This window comes from Cervus canadensis, chromosome 6, assembly GCF_019320065.1.
Source record: "Cervus canadensis isolate Bull #8, Minnesota chromosome 6, ASM1932006v1, whole genome shotgun sequence".
Lineage (NCBI taxonomy): Eukaryota > Metazoa > Chordata > Mammalia > Artiodactyla > Cervidae > Cervus > Cervus canadensis.
In genome coordinates, this window is record NC_057391.1 from 14,240,129 (window position 1) to 14,266,355 (window position 26,227).

The 26,227-nt window shown below is 48.8% G+C and overlaps 1 protein-coding gene across 1 annotated transcript in view; it reads right to left on the bottom strand.

Moving 5' to 3' along the window:
- Window positions 1–25,534, bottom strand: part of ITGA11 (integrin subunit alpha 11) — a 129,891-nt gene extending 104,357 nt beyond the window's left edge. The window contains exon 1 of the mRNA XM_043470899.1: window positions 25,342–25,534. Within this exon, the coding sequence (XP_043326834.1) occupies window positions 25,342–25,393 (52 nt within the window). The 5' untranslated portion in view covers window positions 25,394–25,534. The remainder of the gene's footprint in view (window positions 1–25,341) is intronic.
- Window positions 25,535–26,227: the final 693 nt, after the last annotated feature.

Here is a 26,227-nt window from a genome sequence, read left to right on the forward strand (position 1 = left end):
GTCTGAGACCAACTTGCCCTGGGCCCATGTGCTGGTGCTGAGGTCTCATCCTGTCTGCTTCCAAGGCTCCACATCCTTTACTGCTTTTGAGCATCTTCAACAAGGCTGGCTGTGTCCCTGAAAGGGCAGGCAGGGCAGTGGAGAGCTCTTGTTAGAGGGGTCAGGTGAGACCCTCTACTCACACCCCTAAATGACATCCTTCCAGCTGGACCAGCAATAGCTCTCTTTGGGAAGCTTTCATTTGAGTTGAAGCTTTGAAGACCCTATGATAACCCTGCCTTTGGTGCCATAAGGAAGGTGACTTTAAATGAACTGAGAGGGTTCTGTCCCTCCTCACCCCTGAACCCTGCACAGTGTTTGGGACACAACAGGCTCCCAACAAAGTGGACAGAACAGACTGAAGAATGAACAAGTAATATGATAAGCCTACAGCAAACATTATTCTCAATGGTGAAAAACTGAAAGCATCCCTCCTAAGATCAGGAACAAGACAAGGGTGTTCACTTTCACCACTATTATTCAACATAGTTCTGGAAGTCTTAGCTACAGCAATCAGAGAAGAAAAAGAAATGAAAGGAATCCAGATCGGAAAAGAAGTAAAGCTCTCACTGTTTGCAGATGACATGATACTGTACATAGAAGGCCCTAAAGATAGTATCAGAAAAAATTACTAGAGCTAATCAGTGAATTTAGCAAGGTTGCAGGATACAAAATCAATACACAGAAATCACTTGCATTTCTATATACTAACAATGAAAAATCAGAAGGAGAAATTAAGGAATCAATCCCCTTCACCATTGCAACAAAAATAATTAAATATCTAGGAATAAACTTATCTAAGGAGGCAAAAGAACTGTACACAGAAAATTATAAGACACTAATGAAAGAAATCAAAGATGACATAAACAGATGGAGAGATATTCCATGTTCCTGGCTAGGAAGAATCAGTATTGTGAAAATGACTATACTACCAAATACAATCTTCAGATTCAATGTGACCCCTATCAAATTACCAATGACATTTTTCACAGAACTAGAACAAAAAATTTAACAATTCATATGGAAACACAAAAGACCCTGAATAGCCAAAACAGTCTTGAGAAAGAAGAGTGGAGCTGGAGGAATCAGCCTTTCTGACTTCAGGTTATACTACAAAGCTACAGTCATCAAGACAGTATGGTACTGGCACAAAAGCAGAACTATAGACAAATGGAACAAGATAGAAAGCCTGGAAATAAACCCACGGACCTATGGGTACCTTATTTTTGACAAATTTGTAAGAATATACAATGGGGCAAAGACAGCCTCTTCAATAAATGGTGCTGGGAAAACTGGACAGCTACATGTAAAAGAAAGAAATTAGAACACTTCCTAACACCACACACAAAGATAAACTCAAAATGACTAAAAGACCTACGTGTAAGACCAGAAACTACAGAACTCTTAGAGGAAAACAGGCAGAACACTCAATGACATAAACCAAAGCAAGATCCTCTATGACCCACCTCCTAGTGTAACAGGAATAAAAACAAAAGTAAACAAGTGGGACCTGATTAAACTTAAAAGCTTTTGCACAGCAAAGGAAACTATAAGCAAAGTGAAAAGACAACCCTCAGAATGGGAGAAAATAATAGCAAATGAAACAACTGACAAAGGATTAATTTCCAAAATATACAAGCAGCTCATACAACTCAATACCAGAAAAATGAACAACCCAATCAAAAAGTGGGAAAAAGACCTAAATAGACATTTCTCCAAAGAAGACATACAGATGGCTAACAAACACATGAAAAGATGCTCAACATCGCTCATTATTAGACAAATGAAAATCAAAACTACAATGAGATATCACCTCACACCAGCCAGAATGGTCATCATCAAAAAGTCTACAAACAATAAATACTGGAGAGGGTGTGGAGAAAAGGAAATGCTCTTGCACTGTTGGTGGGAATGTAAATTGATACAGCCACTATGGAAGAAGGTATGGAGATTCCTTAGAAAACTAGGAATAAAACCACCATATGACCCAGCAATTCCACTCCTAGGAGTATACCCTGAGGAAACTAAAACTGAAAAAGACACATGTATTCCATTGTTCATTGCAGCACTATTTACAACAGCTAGAACATGGAAGCAACCTAGATGCGCATCGACAGATGAATGGATAAAGAAGCTGTGGTACATATACACAATGGAATGTTACTCAGCCATAAAAAGGAACACATTTGAGTCAAGGTTCTGAGGTGGATCAACCTAGAACCTATTATACAGAGTGAAGTAAGTCAGAAAGAGAAAGGTAAATATCGTATTCTAACACATATATATGGAATCTAGAAAAATGGTACTAAAGAATTTATTTACAGAGCAGCAATGGAGAAACAGACATAGAAGAGAGACTTATGGACAAGGGGAGAGGGGAGGAGAGGGTGAGATGTATGGAAAGACTAACATGGAAACTTATATTACTATATGTAAAATAGATAGCCAACGGGAATTTGCTGTATGGCTCGGGAAACTCAAACAGGGGCTCTAGAGGGGTGGGAGATAGGAGGAAGGTTCAAAAGGGAGTGGATATATGTATATCTACGGCTGATTCATGTTGAGCTTTGACAGAAAACAATTATCCTATAAAGCAATTATCCTTCAATAAAAATAAATAAATTTAAAAAAAACAGAAAAAAATAAAAGAATGAGCAAGTGAATGAATGGCTAAGGATGAGCTCATCAGAAATGGCTACCCACTCCAGTATTCTTGCCTGGAAAATTCCATGGACAGAGGAGCCTGGTGGGCTACAGTCCGTGGGGTCGCACAGAGTCAGACACAACTGAGTGACTGAGCATGCACCGCACATCTAAGAAGGACGTGAGCAGATGGGACACAAGGCAGCCTTCCCTTTGCCCACAGCCCCCCTGTCCACTCACCCTCTGCTCTCCAGCCAGGCTCTGGGCGCCCCCATGATACACGCTGGGTGCCTGACCTGCCGACCTCTCTCCCCTACTCCAGTATCCTTCTTTCATCAGAAAATGGTTCTGGGCCTTCCCTGGTGGTCCACTGGTTAGGAATTCACCTGCCAATGCAGGGGACACAGGATGGATCCCTGGTCCAGGAAGATCCCACATACCACAGGGCACCCAAGCCTGTGTGCCACAGCTATGGAAGCCCGAGCACCTAGAGCCCGTGCTCCGCAACAAGAGAAACCACTGCGCTGAGAAGCCCGCACACCACAACGAGAAGTAGCCCCTGCTAGCCACAGCTGGAGAAAGCCTGTGAGTGAAGTGAAGCCGCTCAGTCGTGTCCGACTCTTTGCAACCGCATGGACTGTAGCCTACCAGGCTTCACTGTCCATGGGATTTTCCAGGCAAGAGTACCAGAGTGGGTTGCCATTCCCTTCTCCAGGGGATCTTCCTGACCCAGGGATCAAACCCGGGTGTCCCGCATCGCGGGTAGACACTTTACCCTCTGAGTCACCAGGTAAGATTCGAGAAAGCCTGTGAGCAGCAAGGAAAACCCAGCACAGCCAAAAAAATAAAATGAAATAAATAAATCAATTTTAAAAAATGGTTCTGTTCCCCTAGTGTTGTATTTTGTACTATACAAACACATGCTCGCTAATGTGTGACTTATCAAAACATCCCCTCAACTCTCCAAAGCATTGACAGCCCTGTAGAAGGAAGAATTCTCTAAGTCAGAAACCAACAGACATGCGCTGGGCAGTCTTTTTCAGGGGGCGCTCCATTGCTAAGGGTCTGAGGAGGAGACCAAATGCTTGCTGGGGGCAGGTGGATGCGGTTGAATAGAGACCCTCACATCAGCATCCAGAGGGTGGAGATGGAAAGTCGGAGCAAGTGCTGGTGAGAGCAAAAATCTGCCCTTTTGATTTTTTTTTTTTTCAAAAACCAGGAGTCTGCCAATGTGTTGGTTAAGCAGATGTCAAGCTCATGGAAAACAGGCCTAGAAATTGGAAACAGAAACACCACGCTGAAATTTGCTGTAATTAACATTGTTTTCACTCCCAGCTTTGGACAGCCATTGCCTGCCTTCAGAGAACACACGGATCACCTCTGTCAGGAATAAGACTCACAGTTTTATGAAAGCCAGTGGATTTTTCTGCCTTACATCATTTATCTTTCTCTCTAGGTAGAGATATTGATCAAAATGGAGCTCTTTCTTTAAGCTTTCAAGAGCTGCTCTGAAGGATTTTAAAACACAGCATCAGTGACATGATGAATTCTTGTTGTGATGGCCTAGAGGGGTGGGATGTGGGGAGGGGAGGAAGGTTCCCGATGGAGGGGATAGATGTATAATTATGGCTGATCTGTGTTGTTGTACAGCAGAGACCAACACAACATTATAAAAATAAAAAAAAAAAACAAAGAAAAACAAAGTATTGCATAGATACAGATCTTGTGTGTATATGGCAAGCTGAATAAAAAGTCAGAAGTATGCAAAAAAAAAGTACAATGAAGTCTTGATTAACTAAAACACACACACATACCCCAAGCTGTGTGGAAAACTGGAATCAGGAGATGTGACCCCAAATATCCACCTTAGTATCTGGCTGAGTGTGGTGTGCCTCGGCTGCTGCCTTCCTCCAGTCACCCCAAAGTGGCCTGGGCTCCTGAGAACCCCAGACCACACCCCAGCCCAGCCCAGCCCCGCCTTCTGAGTCCCACAACCAACATCCAGCTGCCCCTAGAACATTGTCACCTGGATGTCTTATAGCATCCCTCACGTCACATGACTGAAGAGGTACCTGAGGTTTTCTCTTCCAAACTGAGTCTCCCCATCAATGCACTTGGCGTTACCACCCACCCCGCTGCTCTAGTCAGAAGCTTGGAGGTCCTTCCTCAGGATTTTCCTCCCCTTCCCATCAGCAAACCCTGCAGGTTCTACCCCCTCCAGCCCTCTCAAGTCCACTCTTCTCGATTTCCTCTGACATCACCTGGTCTGAGTTATTCTCATCCTTTTCTGCCTGGACTTAAACACCAGTCTTCTAACTGGTGACTCGATTCCAGGGTGATCTTTTAAAAATGCCAACCAGATACTAGTACTTTGCTGCTTCAAACCCTCCAGGGTCCTCCCATTACATGTAGGGTGGATTCCAGACCCTTTCCCAGGACCCACCAGGCCCTGTAGGATCTGTCTGCTTCTGCGCCACGAACTTCATCACTTGCGGCTTCTAGACACACTGCCTTCCTCCCTGCTCCTCTAACCAAGCTCTTTCCACCTCAAGGTCTTTCCCACATCTTTGCTCAGGCAGTTCCTTCTCAATCTGCAGTTTTCTTTCGCTTTTGTTTTTGGCTGCACCACGCAGTCTATGGGATCTTGGTTCTCTGACCGGAGTTTGAACCTCTGTCCCCTGTACTGGAAGTGTGTAGTCTTAACCAGAAGTCCCTCAACCTCCAGTTTTAATGTCACAGCCTGGGACAAATCTTCCTGACCATGCTATGGAGAATCCATTACTCTCCCTCAAAGCATCTTCTTTACTTCTTTTATAGTTAAAGATAATTATAGCTGGCTACGAGAGCTCTTTGTTTATTCTCCCACTGGAGTTTAAGTTCCGCAAGGGAAGGGGCTAGTGGTGTGCTGGACTCTTCTCTCAAGAGAAAATTGTGTACAATGTTTTCGCTCAGTGATGGCTGTTGGTAGCTTAAAGTTGATTTATAGATGTGATTACACCACAGTCACTGTCAAATGCTACAAAGAAGGACTCTCCACGCCATCCCAAGAGCCAGAGTCAGTTATTACACATTTCCCAGCACTCCACTGAAGGGACTGTATCTGCCTCTCTGCCCACTTAATCCTCAGGATCTAGAACAACGTCTAGCACACAACAGAAGCTCAGTTTGCACCTGTGGACTTATCAGACAATATGAGACCAAAAAGAGAGAGAGCGCCTAGAAATATTCAGGCCTCTGAGAACCTCACTAACCCCACGCACTAACCTGCCAACAAGAAGCAGAAGGCGAACTTGATAGTCAGAGCCTCAGGAAGGGAGGGAAGTCAGAGCATTGAATTTGGCTTCAGAAGCCCTAGTTCTAATCCCAGCACAGCTTCTAACTTGTTTTTATGGCTCTGGACCAATTTCTTCCTCTCCCCGGCCCTCAATTTCTTAATCTGTAACAAGTACACACTGGACTAGATGCTGTATCTCTAAGTCCCTGTGTCGGATTTAATGAAGCCTGTTCATGTACTCTGTTACCAATTTCTTTATCTGTCACTCCCTGGGTCACTGCACTACACTTCACAACTGCAGAGGGGGCTGTTTATGTTGTATTGGGTTGGCTTTTTGGACTTTCTGTAGGCTAAAGACAAATCTGAACGAACTTTCTGGCCAACCTAATAGCAGCCTGAGTTATGCAGTACCCAGCCTGCAGAGCTGTACGTGGCGGCTCTACCCACTTTTGATCCTGGCCACTGGTCATTTCAAGGGGAGACGAATTGGACAGTGAGTTCCTCCCTTTCCTAACGTACTAACCAGCTCAAAGAGCTCAGACAGTTTGGTATTGGTTTTCCAGCTCCTAAGATTGTCTCCTGCTTGTCATGGAGTGTGCAGATCAAGAGCTTTGGGCATCTGAGGTCAGTGCCAGTCCAGGGGGTGTTTGGACAAAGTAAGAACAAGACAAGGCTCAGGATATGCAATTTGTGGCAAGGCTTTCCCTTGGAAGAGAGGAAGTAGGGCAATGAGGACTCAGAGAACTGCGGGCCTGTCTGCCCCTGGTCTTTGAATGCGAACTAAAAAAAGGAATTGTGGGGGCCCGTCCCTTTCAAGCCTGCAGGGTCCACCCTACAAAGGATACACCCCACCCATTTGAAGAGTTCTCTGTCTGCATAAAGCTCAATATAAATGCACCAGAACCCAAGCTAAGCTGGATGCTATTGGCTAGGCTTGGTGGGGATAGAGGACGCTGAGGAATGGAATTGCTTTGGTTCTGGGCATTATGCAGAAGCCCTTTGGTTTTTGGTATAAGTCAGTTACTTATGATTCCAAAACTACCCCAATGTCTAGTGCCACTTTTATGACCTTAGAAGAATTAAGGGCTCAGGACTCCATCTGCCTTTGCTAGAAAACAAAGGCCTGTCTTGTGAGATCGTGAGTCTCCTGTCACTGAAAGAATACAAGCCAAGGATAGCCACTTATCTGGGATGTTCAGGTTCCAAGTTCCCTCTTGGAAACCCAGGACTCTGAAGCCCAGGACTTCTCTGAAGCACAAGACTCCTCATGAACATGCGGATGAGGAAGGGCCAGTCATACAGTGGGTCCATATATGTTCTAGATGAAGTTGTTTTAAAATAGAATTCCAGTGTACACTGGTGCAGGCACTATGGAAAACAGTATCGAGTTTTCTCAAAAAACTAAAAGCAGAGTTTCCATATGACCCAGAAATCCCACTCCTGGGTATATATCTAGACAAAACTCTAATTCAAGAAGATACATGCAGCCCTATGTTCATAGTGGCACCATTCACAATAGCCAAGACATGGAAACAACCTAAATGTTCATCAGCAGATGAGTGGATAAAGAAGATGTGCTACATATACACAATGGACTACTGCTCAGCCATAAAAAAAAATGGTGCCATTTGCAGCAACATGGATGGACCTAGAGATGATCATTCTAAGTCAGTAAAACACAGAAAGACAAAGATCATAGGATACCTCTGCATACCTTTAGATGTGGAATCTAGAACATGACACAAATGAACTCATCTATGAAAAAGAAAGACTCACATACAGAACAGACCTGTGGTTGTTGGGGAAGAAGGGGGTGGGGGATGACGGACTGCGAACTTGGGATTAGCAGATTCCAATCCCAAAGAAAGGCAATGCCAAAGAATGCTCAAGCTATCGCACAATTGCACTCATCTCACACGCTAGTAAAGTAATGCTCAAAATTCTCCAAGCCAGGCTTCAGCAACATGTGAACCAAGAACTTCCAGATGTTCAGCTGGTTTTAGAAAAGGCAGAGGAACCAGAGATCAAATTGCCAATATATCCACTGGATCATCGAAAAAGCAAGAGAGTTCCAGAAAAACATCTATTTCTGCTTTATTGACTATGCCAAAGCCTTTGACTGTGTGGATCACAATAAACTGTGGAAAGTTCTGAAGGAGATGGAAATACCAGACCACCTGACCCACCTCTTGAGAAACCTATATGCAGGTCAGAAAGCAACAGTTAGAACTGGACATGGAACAACAGACTGGTTGCAAATAGGAAAAGGAGTACGTCAAGGCTGTATATTGTCACCCTGCTTATTTAACTTATATGCAGAGTACATCATGAGAAATGCTGGGCTGGAAGAAGCACAAGCTGGAATCAAGATTGCTGGGAGAAATATCAATAACCTCAGATATGCAGATGACACCACCCTTACGGCAGAGAGTGAAGAGGAACTGAAAAGCCTCTTGATGACAGTGAAAGAGGAGAGTGAAAAAGTTGGCTTAAAGCTCAACATTCAGAAAACTAAGATCATGGCATCTGGTCTCATCACTTCATGGCAAATAGATGGGGAAACAGTGGAAACAGTGGTTGATTTTATTTTTCGGGGCTCCAAAATCACTGCAGATGGTGATTGCAGACATGAAATTAAAAGACGCCTACTCCTTGGAAGGAAAGTTATGACCAACCTAGACAGCATATTAAAAAGCAGAGACATTACTTTGCCAACAAAGGTCCGTCTTGTCAAGGCTATGGTTTTTCCAGTAGTCATGTATGGATGTGAGAGTTGGACTATAAAGAAAGCTGAGCGCCGAAGAATTGATGCTTTTGAACTGTGGTGTTGAAGAAGACTCTTGAGAGTCCCTTGGACTGCAAGGAGATCCAACCAGTCCATCCTAAAGGGGATCAGTCCTGGGTGTTCATTGGAAGGACTGATGTTGAAGCTGAAACTCTAATACTTTGGCCACCTGATGCGAAGAGCTGACTCATTTGAAAAGACCCTGATGCTGGGAAAGATTGAGGGCAGGAGAAGGGGACGACAGAAGATGAGGTGCTTGGATGGCATCACCAACTCAATGGACATGAGTTTGGGTAAACTCCAGGAGTTGGTGATGGACATGGAGGCCTGGCGTGCTGCGGTTCCTGGGGTCGCAAAGAGTTGGACATGACTGAGTGACTGAACTGAACTGAACTGAACTGATGCAGACTAATATATTATACAGCATGGATAAGCAAGGTCCTACTGTATGGCACAGGGAACTATATTCAATGTCCATAATATATACAAGCCATAATGGGAAAGAATATGAAAGAGAATGTATATGTATGTATAACTGAATCTATATGTATAAATGAATCACTCCGCTATACAGCAGAAATTAACACAACATTGTAAATTAACTATACTTCAATAAGTTTAAAATAAAATAAAATTAAAAAGATTTTCTGTAGTCAACGTCTTTCTCATGTAACATGTAGCTTTACAACCAGAGGGAAAACTCCGGCTCAGGAAATGTTCGCAGAAGCATGGAAGCAGAGCCCCCAAAGAGCTTTCATAAACAGGAAGGCCAAACATTTATTTTAGGAGTGATTGAATGGAAGTCTTAAGAGGGCACATGGCTAATTTAAGTTTAGAATTGGAGCCTGAACTTGACCCAGAAGTCTTTATCCACGGTCCAGGGCTTTTTCATGACCCTGGGCTTGGAAGGTCCAGTTAATGAGGGATACAATCCAGTCCCAGGCTTTGGTATCCACTTCTGTAACACTCAGGGTTGGCCCAGATTGGTCCATTTGGGGTAAGTCCTGGCTGCTTTCAGATAGCCTTTCCTATAAAATCAATACGAGGCAGGGCGGATCTAACATTCTATTAGCTGTGAACTCCTCTGTGTGACTTCGTTTCCAGTTGTTTTACTGTCCAGCAGGCTGTGAGGAGTCAAGGTTTAGAGAAGAGAAGTGTTGCCTGGTGGGAACTGCCTGGGGAAGTGTCAGGATCCTAATAGTTAGAGGAAGGGCAGATGGTGCGATGCTACACAGGGGAGGAGAAAGTAAGAGGGAAGGAGGTAAACAGTGCCCACTGCCCAAGGGACATGCAGCCTCGTGGAGAGTGGGAGTACAGCTGATAAGATGACAGGTGAGGAGATGCAGCTGAGGTGATACAGAAGTTCACAGAAATGTGATAATCACTTTAGCAGAAGTCTGGGAGGGCTTCTTGGAAGAGGAGGCCTTTCTGGAGCTGTTAGGGCCTAGAGAAAGCAGCAATATCCTTTCCACTTTAACCTACACCCTCTAAGGACATTTGTTATGGAGAGGATTGGGGTTTCCTCTTCTTTGATGGAGACAAAAGACTTATTCGGACAACCCTCCCCAATGGTTTCTACACCACCCATACCACTCCCCCACCTCTTTCCCAACTCCAAGCCAGCCCCATGCTCAGCAAAGCTTTGATCTGGGGCTCTTGGCCTCTGGTTCCACATCAAAGCTCCCTCTGCCCTTGAGAGAGGGGCACCCTGGGCAGGCCCCTCTCCCCCAGCCAGTCTCCATCAGCAGTGGGCACCAGTCCAGGGGAGCCACTGCCAACCCAAACAGCACTGCAGAAAGAGTGAGGGACCTGGCTATCAGGTGGTGGGAAAGTGCACTCCTGGGCCTCACCCTGGGGAGGGCTGAGCATGAGAGAACATGGCCAAGCCTGCTAACTTCTTGGGACTCTTCCTGGCATGTGCCAAGGAGGTGCTAGCCCTGGCAGGGTCCTTGACCAAACCTCCAAGGAAAGACCTGCCTAGTGGTCTGGTGGTTAAAACTTTGTACTCCCAATGCTGGGGGCCCGGCTTCAATCCCTGGTCAGGGAACTAGACCCTTCATGCTGCAACCAAGACCCAGCCAAATAAATAAATAGATATTTATAAAAAGAAATAAACAGTAAAACAAACAAACCTCCAAATAAACAGAGCCAGGGTAGCTTAGAAATCATGCCACACATAAGTAGAGTTTAGATCTCTCTTGTCAAAAAAATCCCCCAGTCAAATCAGAGCCTCATTGCACTTCAGTTCTGGATGAGTAAGGATGAAGGGACAGCTGTCCTTCCTGAGGGCTGCAAAGGGGGACCCAGTGTCCCTTGTGGCACAGTGGGGGCAAAGAATTTAGGTGGGACAAAGGCGAACATTAAAATGACACACTGATGTGTTTTATCACTGTATCAGGTCCGACTCTTTCTGACCCCATGGACTGTAGCCCACTAGGTTCCTCTGTCCACGGATTTTTCAGGTGAGAAATACTAGAGTGGGTTGCCATTTCCTTCTCCAGGAGACTTTCCCAACCCAGGGATCAAACCCCCGTCTGTCTCCTGTGTCTCCTGCATTGCAGGCAGATCCTTTACTCACTGAGCCATCTGGGAAAACTTGACAACTCATGTTTAAAGGATATTAAAAAACTACAAGCAAATCAAAACTTAGATTTCATAGCAATTTTTGCTTAGGATGAGGGTATGTGAAAAGACTGAGTTAGTTGATTTAAAGTCAATTGAATGAATATTATTAAGTGAAAATATTCCAGATGTTACACAAATACGGCCAGAGTTATGTGAGCGGTACAGGAAAAGCAGGAAAGGAGGTGGCTTTTGGAGATGATCAAACCTGGATTTGGAGTTTGGAACTCATCTTTATCGGCAGCTGCAAGACCTCAGGCAAGTCACATGACCTCTAGGAATTGCAGTTTCTGGCCTCAAACCTCCCTGGATTCAAATCCCAGGCTGTGACTTTATGACCCTGGTGATCCTGAGTAAATTACTTAATGACTTGCCTCAGTTTCCTCATCTCTGAAGTGGGGGAGGTAACAGTACCCCTCATACAGGATTATTGAGAAGATGAGTGCTCAGACAAAGCCTGATTCATGGAAGCTCTCAGTGACTGTTAGCAAGTAGTACACATTTAGGAGAGCACCTCATCCTTGCCAGACTTGTCATTTGGTAATCAGTATCATTTCCAATGGTTTATACTAATTCTACAAGGTAGGCATCATCATTTCCATCATGCATTCCAGGGGCTTCACTGCTGGTTCAGATGGTAAAGAGTCTGTCTGCCGTGTGGGAGACCCAGGTTCGACCCCTGGCTCGGGAGATCCCCTGGAGAAGGAAATGGCAACCCGATCCAGTACTCTTGCCTGGAGAATTCCATGGACAGAGGAGCCTGGCAGGTTACAGTCCACGGGGTCGCAAAGTCAGACATGACCGAGCGAGTAACACTTTCACATACATTCTAAAGAGAGGATGTGACCTACCCAAAGTCACACACTTATTAAGTACCAGGGCCATTATTCAAACCCCAAGTCAATGGCACATGCCCCTAATACGAACCTTGGGCTCAGGCTCAGTCTCCCCGCCTTTTCAATGGGTTTCACATCATCTCCCCAGTCACCAAGGCAGATTCTGATCTGGTGGTTCCCAGGAATTGGACCATAGCTTGGTCTACTACTAGGGTCTACTGTTCAGATCTTGCCATCTTCTCTGGGTGCTCCCAGCTCCTTCTGGGGTACCAGAGGACATGTCCACATTCTGTGGTCCACCGATGATGTCTGAATCACTACGCTTTTGTGGGAAAAGAGGCATTTTAAACTTCTGTTCCACCCCCATGTTCTCTGGGAAGTGCCGTTACATACCTAGGTTTTCATTGCGTAAAACATGTCCTATCCCATGTCTCCCTGTGTCCTCTCTGAGTCATAGTAAATAACACTGAATAGCATGGGGCCAGCTGGCCTAGGCTGCACTCTGTGAATGATTTGCCCCTCTCAAGGCCCTTCTCCCATCAAGAATCCCTCCTGCAAGACCTGCCCACTTATAACCACAACCACCCTCTTCTTGTCTAGAGAGAAAGTCTTTAATAACAAATGGCCTTGGAAGTGTCAGGAGCAAATGCCTAGGGGACTGGTGTCCTAAGAAAGGGAGCTTGGGTGATACTTATCTCAAGGAGGAGTAACTACTGGGCTTGCAGGCTGCTGCAGGCTGGAGGGAGGTTTTCATTGATTAATTCATTCATTTCACAACCACTTATCACTTGACTACTTTGGCCAGGCACTTCTCTGAACCTTGGGGTACACATGTAAAACCACATTCAAGAATCCATGCTGTGTACATCTGCATTTCTCTTGCTGTCCTGACACAGAAGCGCGAAAGGAGGGTGGGACAAACTGGGAGAGTAGCCCTGACACATATACACTGTGATGTGTAAAAGAGGTAGCTAGTGGGAAGCTGCTCTACAGCTCAGGGAGCTCAGCCTGGAGCTCTCTGATGACCTAGAGGGGTGGGATTTGGTTTGGTGGGAGGGAGATTGGAGAGGGAGGGGATATATGCATCCTTATGGCGGATTCCCTTTGTTGTGCAGCATAAACTAATGCAAGGGTGTAAAGTGATTATGGGCTTCCTCAGTAGCTCAGTGGTAAAGAACCTGCCTGCCAATGCAGAAGACGCAGGAGTCAAGGGTTCCATCCCTGGGTCGGGAAGATCCGCTGGAGGAGGAAATGGCAACTCACTCCAGTGTTCTTGTCTGGGAAATGCCATGGACAGAGGAGCCTGGCGGGCTACAGTCCACAAAGTCACAAAGAGTCAGACACGACTAAAGACAGCACACACACAAAGCAATCACACTCCAGCAACAGCGAGAAGAATCCTTGCTCTCATGATTAACCTCTGTTGGAGGAGACAGACAATACACAAGGTGAATTTTTTAAAAATTGGTATTAATGCTCAAGAGTGAGGAACACCCCAGTGGGACTAAAGCAGGGGCAGGGGCTTATGTAAGGGAGTGCACACAGGAGAGGCTGACATTTTAGTTAGGGGAGCAGGAAAGGCCTCTGTGAGAGGAGGTGTTAGAGAAAAGACCTGAAGGAAGTGACAGCGGCTCTTTGGTGGTGAGCATCCCAGGTGAAGCACCATCCCAGGTGGTGAGCATCCCAGGTGAAGCCCGAGGTGCCAGGTATGTTTCAAGAACATTCCGGAAACTGCCTGAGTGGAGCAGAAGGAGCCAGTGGGGGAGGAGTAGAGGATGAGGTCAGAAAGGCAGGGGAGCTGGACCCTACAGGTCTCTCACCCAGAGAAGAAGGAGAGCCCCAGGGGACTTGGGGCAAAGAGACAGGACCTGATCTGATCTATGTCCCAGCAGCAGCCCTCTGGCCACTGGAAGCAAGAGCTGAAGGGACAGGGCGGAGGCAGGGAGACCAGTGGGTTGGCTGTGGCCACAAGCCATGGGAACCTTTCTAGGTGCCCCCTCGGCAGCCCCCAGACCCCTGTCTGTCCCCTAGTCCTAGTCCTCTGGGCTGAGTAGAGGTGGAAAGAAGGATGGCAGACCAGAGCGTTCACACCAAGGATGATGGGATCAGCCCAGCTTACAGGCTGGGGGTGGGGGAGGGGTGAGCTTGAAGATGTGCTCCAAGGCCGGCAGATCCGCAGGGAAAAGAGACAAAAGAGCAGGGACCATCTCGGTGGCCATTCTGACCCATTTGGGAAGACCAGAGGGGGCCCTCTTGCCGAGCCTGCCAGCATGTCTGCCCCTGGCTGGCCTCACCATCAACAGCAAGCACATTCCACAGCTGATGTTTGGCTTGTGGTCTGGTCTGGCCTTCTGGTTGGTTTCTTCTGCCCTGAAAGGCTTTTAAAATCAGAGTCTGGGCTCTCTTTAAGTTTGGGGCATGAATCACTGCTTCTGGGTCTGGAAAGGGGATGGAGGGACAGGAGGCCCCACGCCAGGAGTGTTTTCTGTCTCTCTCACTCAGGCCCGAGCGATAGCAAGGCACACATATGGGCCAGGCTTCCAGTCAAAACATGCCAAGTCAGACTCCCTTCCAAGCACCCAGCCAACATTTCTACCTGCCCCAAAGCTCCATAGGTTCACCACATCCAGAATCCACTCAACTTCCTGTTCCTTAAACGCCCCGGGCCCCATATTCTCTCCTCTTCCTTCCCTGGGGACCAAGGACGTTCAGTCTGCCCCTCACAGGTTCCTTTCTCCTCTCTCCTCTCACCACGTTTACACCAGGCTCTGGCATCCTCCTGCCTGGGTTGTAGCCGTCTTAGCAACCTCCTTGCTCCTAGCTGTTGTCCTGTCTCATTCAAATCCCGCCCCCCCCATATCCACCCCACAAGGGAGCCTCTCAAAACAGATTAGAACATGCCTCTGTGTGTGTGTGTTAGTCACTCAGCCATGTCTGATTCTCTACCACCCCATGGGCTGTAGCCCGCCAGGCTCCTCTGTTCATGGAATTCTCTAGGCAAAAATACTGAAAGTGGGTAGACATTCCCTTCTTCCCCTGGGGATCTTCCCAATCTAGAAATCAAACCTGGGTCTCCTACATTGCAGGCAGATTCTTTACCATCTGAGCCACTAGGAAAGCCCAGAACATGCCTTTAACCTCCCCCCAGAACCTCCAATGGCTCCCATCTGCTACATCCAATGCCTTAGTTGGCATTCAGTCCTCTCTCAGTGGCCTCAGCCCATGTTCCATTCTTGCAGTTCCCTACAGCACACACTCCAGCATCCTGCTGACCAACATCAGGCCATTTTTCGGATATACTCTCTACTCTTTCTACATCTCTTACAAATCATCTCTTTTTCAACTCTCAAATCCCAGAGTCTTTGTAGCTCTCTTACAGCTTTTATTACTTCCTCCTTTGTCTTAGTTATTTATCCAAAGATCTCTCTCCTATTAGGCCATAAACTGCTTGAAGGACAGGACTTATCTCTTATCTTTTTATCCTCCAAAGAGCCTGGCAGAACACCTAATACAAGCCACTGTGTTAGGAGCTCTTGTGGGTACATCTGCAAAGAAACGTAAGACATCGATCTTGCCCTTAAACATCTTTCCGTTGACTTGGATAGACAGCTCTTTCATTCAACACACATTATGTGAGCAGTACAATGTCTGGCGGTCTTCTCAGGTGGCTCAGTGGTAAAAAACTCGCCTGCCAAAGAAGGAGATGCAGAAGACTCGGGTTTGATGCCTGGGTAGGAAGATCCCAGAGAAGGAAATGGCAACCCACTCCAGCATTCTTGCCTGGGAAATTCCATGGACAGAGGAACTGGTGGGCTTCAGTCCAGGGGGTGGCAAAGAGTCAGACCTGACTGAATCTACTGAGCATGCCCACACTATGTCTGGCGTTATGGGAGAGCGGAGGATAGAGAGACTGGTAAGAGATATGGTCCCTGCTCTAGTCCAGTGGGGGACACTCTTCAGGCTATTATAATACTGAGTGGTGTCTGGGGGTTTAACACCATGGGAAAACAAGCATCTCAAGATTCACACCAGTGACTGATCCAAGGTCTGTCTGAGTCAGGTGTGGTTTTCAGGAGGAAGACTTGAAGACTAAGTGGGAGACACCAGAAAGGGGGGATCAGATCGGATACAGGGAATGATATGAGTGAAGGACAGAGACAGCTAGTGTGTTTGAGAAACTAAGAAGCTCAGTTTAGTGGAGGTGCCACAGGGTGCTGTGAGCGGGGAGTCCTGAGTACAGGCAACTCAGGGTCTGGTGAGTTCTATAAAAGAGGCTAGACTCAACTTAAAAGCAACAGGGAGCCATTGAGGGCCTTAAGCAGAGGAAGTGACTACACACTCAGTTTGTGTTTAAGCTTCACTTCATCTGCTATTGAGGAAGGTCTGGGTGGATGGGGGCAGGAGGGAAGATGACACCTGAGTTTGTGCTGGGGCCTCAGGCTGGTCCCAGGGGCTTTCTCCTCTGCCCTCCGGGCAAGCCTCCCCACTTTTTCCTGATAGAGCATCCCTTCCCCACCCCACTTGGGCTTCTCTTCGCCAGTTCCAACCCTGAGTCAGGTGCTTCCTTTATCTGAATGCTCAGAATAGCTTCAGTGGGGCCCAGAATCACAGGGTCGGGATGACTCTAATGGGCTTTGCCTAACCCTCTGCTGGACACCTCCCACCATGCCAGTCCATCTGCACGCGAGCAGTTCTGACCAGAATCCTTGGCCAAATAGGTGACCCTCAGGCCCCTCTTGGGCTTTTGTTTGGCCCACATGGGACCACACAGTGATCAATAGCTTATGACCCTGTGCGGGACACAGACAGGGTCACTAACAAATAACCCTCCAACTACCAACCCCCATCCCAAATTCCACCTCGTGCCTCAGCCTCCCACACTCTGTTTCCACGCTGTGTCTCCAGCCCAGCTTGGCCATGAATCCTGTGAAACTGCAGGTGGGGGAGCTGGGCTGGAGAACTGGGAGACAGGAGACCTGGTTACATCTTGGCTGCACCACTGACGGTCGTGTGACCCTGAGCAAGTCATTGCCCTTCCCTGGACAGTGTTTCCTCTTCTGCTTGACTGGGGATTGGGTTTAGATGACACTGGTGGTTCTCAGGCTCAGCTGCCCATTAGAACTCCTGCGGAGCTTTCAAAAATGCCAACGCTGGGCTCTACCATAGATAGTGATGGTGTGTTCTGGTGGGGCCCAGGCAAAGGTTTTGTTTTACACCATCATTCCCTTCTTCACCCAGGAATGAGGACCACTGGATCTGCTGATTGTCTGCAGACCAAGAGTGGGGGCTGAAGTGGGCAGGTAAAAAAACCCGAGAAGTAACTCTTTATTTACAAGTGTTAGCCCAGCAGGACCTCAGCAGGACCAATACCTTCGGCTGGTGGGAAGGCTAGGTGGCACTGGTGATAAAGGGTCCACCTGCCAATGCAGGAGACATAAGAGACTTGGGTTTGAGTCCTGGGCTGGGAAGATCCCCTGGAGGAGGGCATGGCAACCCACTCCAGTATTCTTGCCTGGAGAATTCCATGGACAGAGGAGCCTGGCGGGCTATAGTCCATAGGGTCGGACATGACTGAAGCGACTTAGCATGCATGCATGTGGAAAGGCCAATATTTTGAGTTTTGGTTTCTCGTGTTCATCAAGGGGGCTACTCCAGAGCTCAGCATCAGATGCTTGAAAGTCCCCCAGAAAGGCTCTCAAAGTGGTCTTGGGTTAGTAACTGGAAATAGAAGCATCTTCTGAATCCCATAGCTTAAAAATCTTCCCACGGTCCTCGCTATATGCCTACAGAGCTGCTCCAGGGATCCTCTGCATCTACAGACACCAGCACTTTGCACCAGCAGCCTGTGTGTGATCTGTACCTCTCTGCCCTCACTGTGTTCCCTGAGGTGGAGGCTGGGCCTTATCTGATTTGGAATTTCCAGAACCTGGAGATGCCTGGGGTTTCGTGGGTGCTCAGTACATACTGGCCAGATGGACAACCCACTCAGTTTCTTCATGTGTCAAGAGGGATGCCATGCCTTCCTTGCCAAATGATAAGCCCGAGAGGAGAGAACTCTGTGAGAAGTGGCTCAGGCCCCACACTCGGAAGGGGTCCCCTTGGTCTGATGCTGTGCTGTGGCCATCTTGAAATTCTTAATAGTCTTTAAACAAGCAGCCCTGTATTTTCATTTTGCACTAGGCCCCACAGATTATGTAGCTGGCCCTGTGTATGTGGTAAGTGGTGGGAATAAACTCAGAGAAGAGCTCTGTCTACATACTATTTATGGGACTTAATGATTGCCAGCAACCACTGAATATAAGGGGCTAAGGGATCCAGGAAAAGAGCAGTTCCAGTGGATGGAGAGGAGATAGACATAGCTTTGTGGTCTTCTTCCTGGCAGCAGGAGAAAGCAGCAGTCTGAGGGCTTGGGGATGGGCAAGGCAGAGCGAATGATGGAGACTGGAGACACCCTCAGCAGTCTACGGAGAATGATTCCAAGGATCTTGTCCTACCTGCCTGCCACAGATGTAGAAAATCTACTATTAGAACTTCATTCCTTTGGCTGAAGCAATGCTTTCTCCTTAAATTCCTCTGATGAATGTAGCAAATTAGGTTCCTAATCTCATCTTTGACCAGAAGATCTGCCCTGGAGTTTCTATGTGATCTTGGGGAAATCACTTAATTTAAAGAAAGTATTTATTTATTTATCAGCACTGGGTCTTAGTTGTGGCATGTGGGATCTTTAGTTGCAGTGTGTGAACTCAGGTGTCGTGTGTGAACACTTAGCTGAGACATGTGGGATCTAGTTTCCTGACCAGGGATCAAACCCAGGTCCCCTGCATCGGGAGCATAGAATCTTAGCCACTAGACCACCAGGGAAGTCCCAGAAAATCACTTAACTTTGAAAAGCCTCTTTCTCCCCTCTCTATCTAATGGACATACCTCTGACCTCAGCTAGTCTGTTCTGACTGGTAGAAAAAATGTACGGGAGGGCTCTTTGCAGACTGTTGGGAGTTACATCCACTTGCTCATTTCATGATTTTTCCATGGCCTTCCTGAGGCCCAGTCTGCAAAGAATCGAGTTCTGGAAATCTGCAGGGTCAGGATTCCTGGTAGCCTGACCCAGCTGGGTGATGCGGCTTGGGGAAGAAAGTTGTCAACCCCAGCTGCGGAGGCAGGAGCCCCTTCTCTCCGTGTCATCCTGTTTGGAATCCTAGAGCACATTGCTATAGCAACTTGCCTAACTCGCCCCACATGCCACGTGGAAAAACCTCTGCCTGCTTTAGAGCAGCATTACCAAACCACAGACTGGCTTCTCCTGCGTTACAGGATGAGGGCTCCCCTCATACACAAGGGTCTAGATAGGAGGCATCTGACCAGTGATTCAGAAGTGAGCTAAGGGGTTGGACCGTGCCAGGAAGGTCTCTAGCCTCAACCATTTGGTCTCACCTATTTCAAATCCTGGTACCTGAAATTCCATCATTAGCCCCTTGTTCTTTGGCTCAAGCACAAACCAGTTAAAATGCAAATCCCTTTGAGTAGGATCCATGAAGTTGTCACCATTCATTAGGGCTGTTCAGCATGCATTAACTCATTGGGCTGGGAGCTCAGAGCAGGTTTTGATTAGGGGAAGCAGAGGCGGGAAAGGGAGGAGAGAAATGCCCAGCCTGGACCCTGAGGATGGGCTGGAGAGGGAGTCAGAGTGCCCAGAGTATTGGGTCTTGGGGGCAGATGGGAGAGCCCTCCTTGGCCCTGAGTAGGAAGGCAAGTGAGGGAGAGAGGCTGTCATATTACAAGACATGGCATGAGGACCACTTCTCACCAAGCCAACATTCTGACTGCGAAATCACTGTCCAGCTGAGTCTGAAGGAGGAAGCAGCCTCCCTGGGCCCATGCCCCTGTGAGGGTGGCCACTGTATACAGGCCTCACTTTCCCCAAGGACAGCATCTTCCAGGAAGAGCATCTTATTCGTCTTTCTGTGCCCTCCAGGCCCACTTCCTGAAGAGACATCAGTTAGTGTTAGTAGCTCAGTCGTCTCCGACTCTTTGCAACCCCATGGACTGTAGCTCGCCAGGTTCCTCAGCCCATGGAATTTTTCAGGCAAGAATACTGGAGTAGGTTGCCATTTCCTTCTCCAGGGGATCTTCCCAACCCAGGGGCTGAACCCAGGCCTCCTGCACTGGAGGTGGATTCTTTACCATCTGAGCCACCAGGGAAGAGACATTATGCATGGATTAAAGGCAAACACCAAATGCCACCTCTTACTCAATCAGCAAGACCCCAGATGAGCTATTTAATGTCTCATGTGTAACCTGATGATTGTGGCCACAACAAGGTCTAGCTGAGATGTGAGAAAGTGTTTGACACAGTGCTGGTATATCGATCAAGTGAGTGATGGGAAGGGTGATCCAGGAACCGCTACTGTTTGCTGAGGCAGTACTGGGTACCAGACGCTGTACCAAACCCTTGATACGAATCAACCACAGATCATCCAAAGGACACATCAGCCTGTGAAGGTGTTATTCTACCCATTTTACACATGAGGATTGAGTCTCAGAGGGGCTTATCCAGGGTCACCCAAGCAGAAAGGATTTGAACTCAGTTGGGTTCCCAGGTCACACATATGCTAATCATCACTCCTGCTCAGTAAGTGACAAGGGAAATGAGGGGCAGAGGTGGGGGGTGGGGTGGGAGGGGGGCACGTTTGACCACACTGGCTTTTTCCTCCAGGTGGGATTTTATTCATCTTGTGAAGACTGTAAGTATACACCATGAAGACACTTCATGAAATTTTGTGGGGAGCTTATTTATTTTTGGTTTACAAGGTGACCAACTGCAGTCTCCTCCCCTTCTCCCCTCGCAGGTAACATTTTGGACTTTCACCTGGCGGGGCGGGGACAGTCCCGCCTAGACCACAGCTCCCCAGAGCAAGCACTTCACACTGAGGGCATGTGGGTGACTTTGGAGCTCACAATTATTTCAGGGAAAGTAGTTCCAAATGGCTGTGAATTCCTGATGGTAGCCCACAGTTTGGTGGCGGTCGGGCAGCGTCATTAAGCTATAAGGGCAGCAGAGAGACCGTTTTCGAGATGGGTTGGTGCACGTTTCAAGCTTGCTTCATAGCTGACCCTCCCTGAGTCAGCCAAAGGCTATCACTGCCTGGGGAGGGCTATCATGGATCCTTTCTCTTTGTAGCTGGGATAGAACACTGTATGGAGGGTCTGAAAGCTACAGTGAGACAGTGATCTCCAAAGTCAGGCATTAAGAAGAGCAAAGAGGGCTTTTGGAATTTTCAAAAGTCCCTTCTTTATATCAAGAGCCAGGCCAGTCCAGCCCAGTGCATAGTTCTGTCCTAAGCAGTGAATAGAGAGGATGGAAGGGAAGTTCCCTGTTGCTGGAGGAAGCGATCACTACAGGAGGGAGAGGAAGAGGGTCACAGAGGGCAAAACAAAGGTGAGTTGCTGTCTGAGTTCCTCAGGGGCCCATGGCCCTCTGTGGGTGGGCTAGGAACAATGAGGATGGTGAGGAGACAGGCTTCCCACCCACAAGGGCCATCTGTGTGGGATGGTTCTTCTCTCCAACAACACAAAACCCTCCTGCCAGGATCACATTGACCTCAAAACAGCCTCAATGGCAACCCTTCTCCCCCAAGTTTCCATTATGATCAAGACTTTGGGCCAGGCCTTTGGGGAAAGAGAAGTTCAGGTTTATTTAGGGCCCTGGTATGCATGTTTCCACTGAGCTGCCAGTATCCCAGCACTTCCTCTAGACTTCTCTTACAAATTTGAGTTTGAAAGTTACAACTCTGCATCCTCAAATCCCTTATTCAATGGCTGGTACCTTGAGCAATGATGATGATGATGCTGGAGAAGAAAGACAAACTCCTAGATGCTCAATGTGTGCCTGGAACTTTTCAAGTACTTAATATACATTATACATCTTTGGATACTCTTTAAGTTCTATTATTAATATTATCATCCCCATTTTGCAGATGAGAAAACTGAGGCACAGGGCTGGTTAGTAACTTGCCAAGGAAACGGAATCCCAGTTATCAGAGGTCAGACCCATTCCGGGCAGTGAAAAGCCAGGACCTTCAGCCCCACACTGTGTCTGGTCTCCCTGTGTATCATCTGTCAGGTAACAAGTGCTCAGTAATGGCTAAGGTTTTAAAATTTTTTTCTGCTTCCAAACTGGGAGGAATTAATTTTATTTTTAAAAATTTTGTCAAAGTATAGTTGATTTACAAGGTTGTGTCTAATTTCTTGTATAGCAAAATGACTCATTCGTATATTCTCTCCCATAATCGTCAGATGGGTCATGATAGGGAAGTTCTGCTCAGTGGGTCTGCTCTCTCAGAATGTCAGTTGTAGATGTCTTTGGACTTGCCTACTTTTTTTCTGGCTTTCTTGATAGTTTTGCCCACTTCATCACCCTGCCCAGCCTGCAGCAGAAGCTCTGGAAGGATCAAGGCTCTGAACTCATAATGACTTCATGAGGACTTCCATCCCCCTACCACCCACCCCAACTTGGCCTTTGACAAGGTTCCTGCCCAGCCACACTGTGCCATCACCAGCAGGTAAGTTTCCTAGTAACACTCACATTGAATCCATGTGATGCACAGATGGGAGATCAACATCAATCCTGTTCTGGAGCTGAGAAGATGGGCCCAATGATCTGTGTGACCCTTCTAATCTTCAGAGTCCCCACGGATCAGAGTCATCTTGGTGGTTTTCAAATACTCATCTTTGGTTTCTTTAACTACTGTAGTTCCAGGAAATGACACTCTAATGTACAAACAGTCCCACTTGAACGTCTATCCACACTCTACAAATTCCTTCAAGGCCCAGTCCAAATGCTATCTCCTCCTCCAGGAAGCCTCCCTTGCTTATTCAAGCAGAATTGAACTTCCCCTGTTTGAACTGCAGCCCTTAGCTTCTCTGTGCCACTTACTCCCCAGTGCATCTATTTCGCTTTCCCTGGTCTCATCTTGTTCTCAGCTACAGGCAGGGCCCAGACTGCATATATGCTTGGGCCCCACCCCCAGCTGCTTGCAAGCAGATGTCATTCCAACATTGATTGATATGTTTCATGAATCCCATATTTCAAGAACTCAGACTGACCAGACATAACTCTGGAGTGGTTTTCTCCATATAAAGGGAGTTCTGAGTCACAAATCCTGTCCGTGTCCTTCACCCTACTCCCTTACCCACCATCCCCTTCATCCTTGCTTTACCATTATCATTATCAACCATTGATTCAACCCTACTGTTGACCAAGTGCTGTATTAACAACTTTTCTTATGGTGCAGCCTCACTTAATCAAGCCAACCACTCAGAATTTCTATCTCCATTCACAGAGGAGGAAACCTGTTGGAGAGACTGTATAACCTGCCTAAGGTGGGTGGCAGAGCCAGATGGGAAGCCAAGACTGATTTCAAAGGCTTTGCCTCTAGTATCCTGAAGTCTCTAGCCTATAAAGCAGCTGTGTGTGGGCTCAACTGCTCAGTCATGTCCAACTCTTTGGAACCCCATGGACTGTAGCCCAACAGACTCCTCTGTCCATGGGACTCTCCAGGCAAAAATACAGGTGTGGTTTACCATTTCATACTCCAGAGGATCTTCCCAACCCAGGGATTGAAACCATGCCTCCTCCATCTCCTGCATTGTAGGTGGATTCTTCACAACTGCAGCACCTGAGCAGCCCCATAAAGCATCTACTTCAACTCAAGTTCTGACGGGCCCACGTATCTGGGATCACACAGGAGTGCATTCCCTTTTCCTGTGGCTGGATCTGCTAGTGACTTGAAGACAGTTCCTCGAGTTCCCCTCTTGCCTTAATGACCTAGAGAGGGCTTCACCTCTGCTTCCATCAGCTGGTTTCTAGATATATGCTCGCCTGGTTCCAGCTCTTCCCCTGCTGTTCCCAACTCTCCCTCCTCCCAGCTTAAAGCATCTATGTTTGTTTTCAGCTGTGACTCTCCGATCTGAACTGCACCCCACCAGCAGAGGCCCTTTCAACTGCAGAAGCTCCACTATAGACGGCCACAAGGGTGTACAGTGTTTCCAGTGGTATCCCGGGACTGGGGTGAACTTCCTTGGGCTGGGGGCTCTCCACCTGTGCTCTTTGAGGGAGCCTCTCCCCCTGCCATCGCATCTGACTCCCACTACTGGCCCATCCCGGATCTGGAGCCCATGCAGAAGAGGAGGCTAGGCCTAGCGGCCAGTCCCGGAGGCGCTGGTCCCTGCCAGAGCACTGGGCCACGCCAAGGAGGGGTCCTGCAAGCTTTCTGGATTTGTAGAAGAGCGCCTCTGTCTGACGCCCCGGAGTGGCGGGTCTCACCAGGATGTCAGGTGTGGGGACTCCCCGGCCGGGTGCCCCGGTGCGGAGAGCCCGGAGTGGCCTTTCGCTCCGGGCCGCTCGCCCCGCCGGCCCGGGGTCCCTACCGCGCCCGGACACCTGGAGCGCATTAGGCTACGGCGCACGACGACCGCGGTCCCCAGCTTTATTGAATGAGCGCACAATTCTGAGCGCGGGTTGACGGGCGATGGCCCGTCCCTACTTCGAGGGTCAGGTAACGTTTTCGGGGGGGCCTGGACTGCCGAGCGGCGCCCCGCCGCCTTTGGCTCGGCCACCGACGGCTCGCCACAGCCTGGGCGCCGACCGCCCCAAGGCTTCGCTCCGTCCAGGCCCGAGGGACTCTGGGCGGCTTTCAGCTCCAGGTCTCCCCCAGCACCCTCCTTCCCCTGGACCGCCGCACCCAGCTCCCGGCTCTTAGGGATGCTGCCTCCGCGAGCCTCGGCGCTGGCGGGACCCGGAGTGCCCGCCGTGGCGGTGCGGGAAGCTCGGTGGGGCCCTTGGAGAAAAGCAGACCGCCCGGAGGGGCCACCGGCCCTCGGCGCTTTTCAACTCGAGCCTCTTCAACTCTTCCCAAACACACCGAAGTCCCCGGTCCAGGCCGCCTCGGCGCGCCTCCCTCTTGTGTAGAACTTGGCGAGCCGCTTGACGGCAGCCACTTCCCGGGGGACCCACGTCCCCAAAAGCCGCGGAGGTCGGACCCTGGGAGCGCACCGCGACGGGCTCCTGGCCGCCGGACCCCAGGCCTCGGTGGGTCAGGGAGGGGCTCTCGGAGGCCAGGGTGGGGGTTAACAGGGGGACGTACCTGGCCACAGGCTGAGGGCCCAGGCCACCAGGAGGCCCCTGGGCAGGTCCATGGCCCGCGGCGCGGCGGCGGGGCCCGGTGCGGAGCGGCGGCGGGGGGCGGCGAGCCAGAGCGGCAGCCTCCTCTGCGCGGCGCCCCGAGCCTGCACTGCGCGCGGCGCCCGGTTCCCTGACAGCCGCGGCTCCTTCAGAGGAAGTGGGAGGGCCGGAGCGGCGGGGAGGGGCGCCGGGACACCGCGGGGCTCTGGCTGCGGTCCAGTCTCGGCCCCTCTGCCACCTGGGCAGGCGGCCGGCTGCGGCCTCGACGCGTCTCCAGATTTCTCCTTCTGTCCCCACCCCACTCCTGCCGTAGGAGACAATTCCAGAGAACCACCGCTCCTGGGAACCACCTCGTCAGCGCCGTGCCTCCCTCCACACCACCACCACCGAATTCAGAGTCTGTTCAGGAGAAGTGACTTACAGTCCCACGTCCCAGAGGAAGGGCTTCAGAAAGCTCAGAGGGGTACCTCAGGTGACCTAGGACCATGACTCGGGTCTTTCTTGGCCCAGAGGAGTGGATGTCCCTACAACGTCCATTCTGAGACACTCCCCTGGTCTCCTGTACCCTGGGGCTTGGAATGCAAAGCCACGGTTTTTCTCCTGACCCTGGAATAAATGCAGATCCCCCCTCTACTTCCACGGTGTCCTCCTCGCACGCCTGAGACATTCCAAAGCATCCAGGAGGACCCTGTGCCCACTGTTACCGTAACAACGAGGCTCTTCTTTGGAAGCCAGCTACCTTCCTTCCCAGCGCTTCTAACCACTCACTGACAGTTAAATTCAATACACATTTTTTTTTCACAAGCTTTAAATCAGACCCTGGACCACAACCTGTTGGTGTGGAGGCT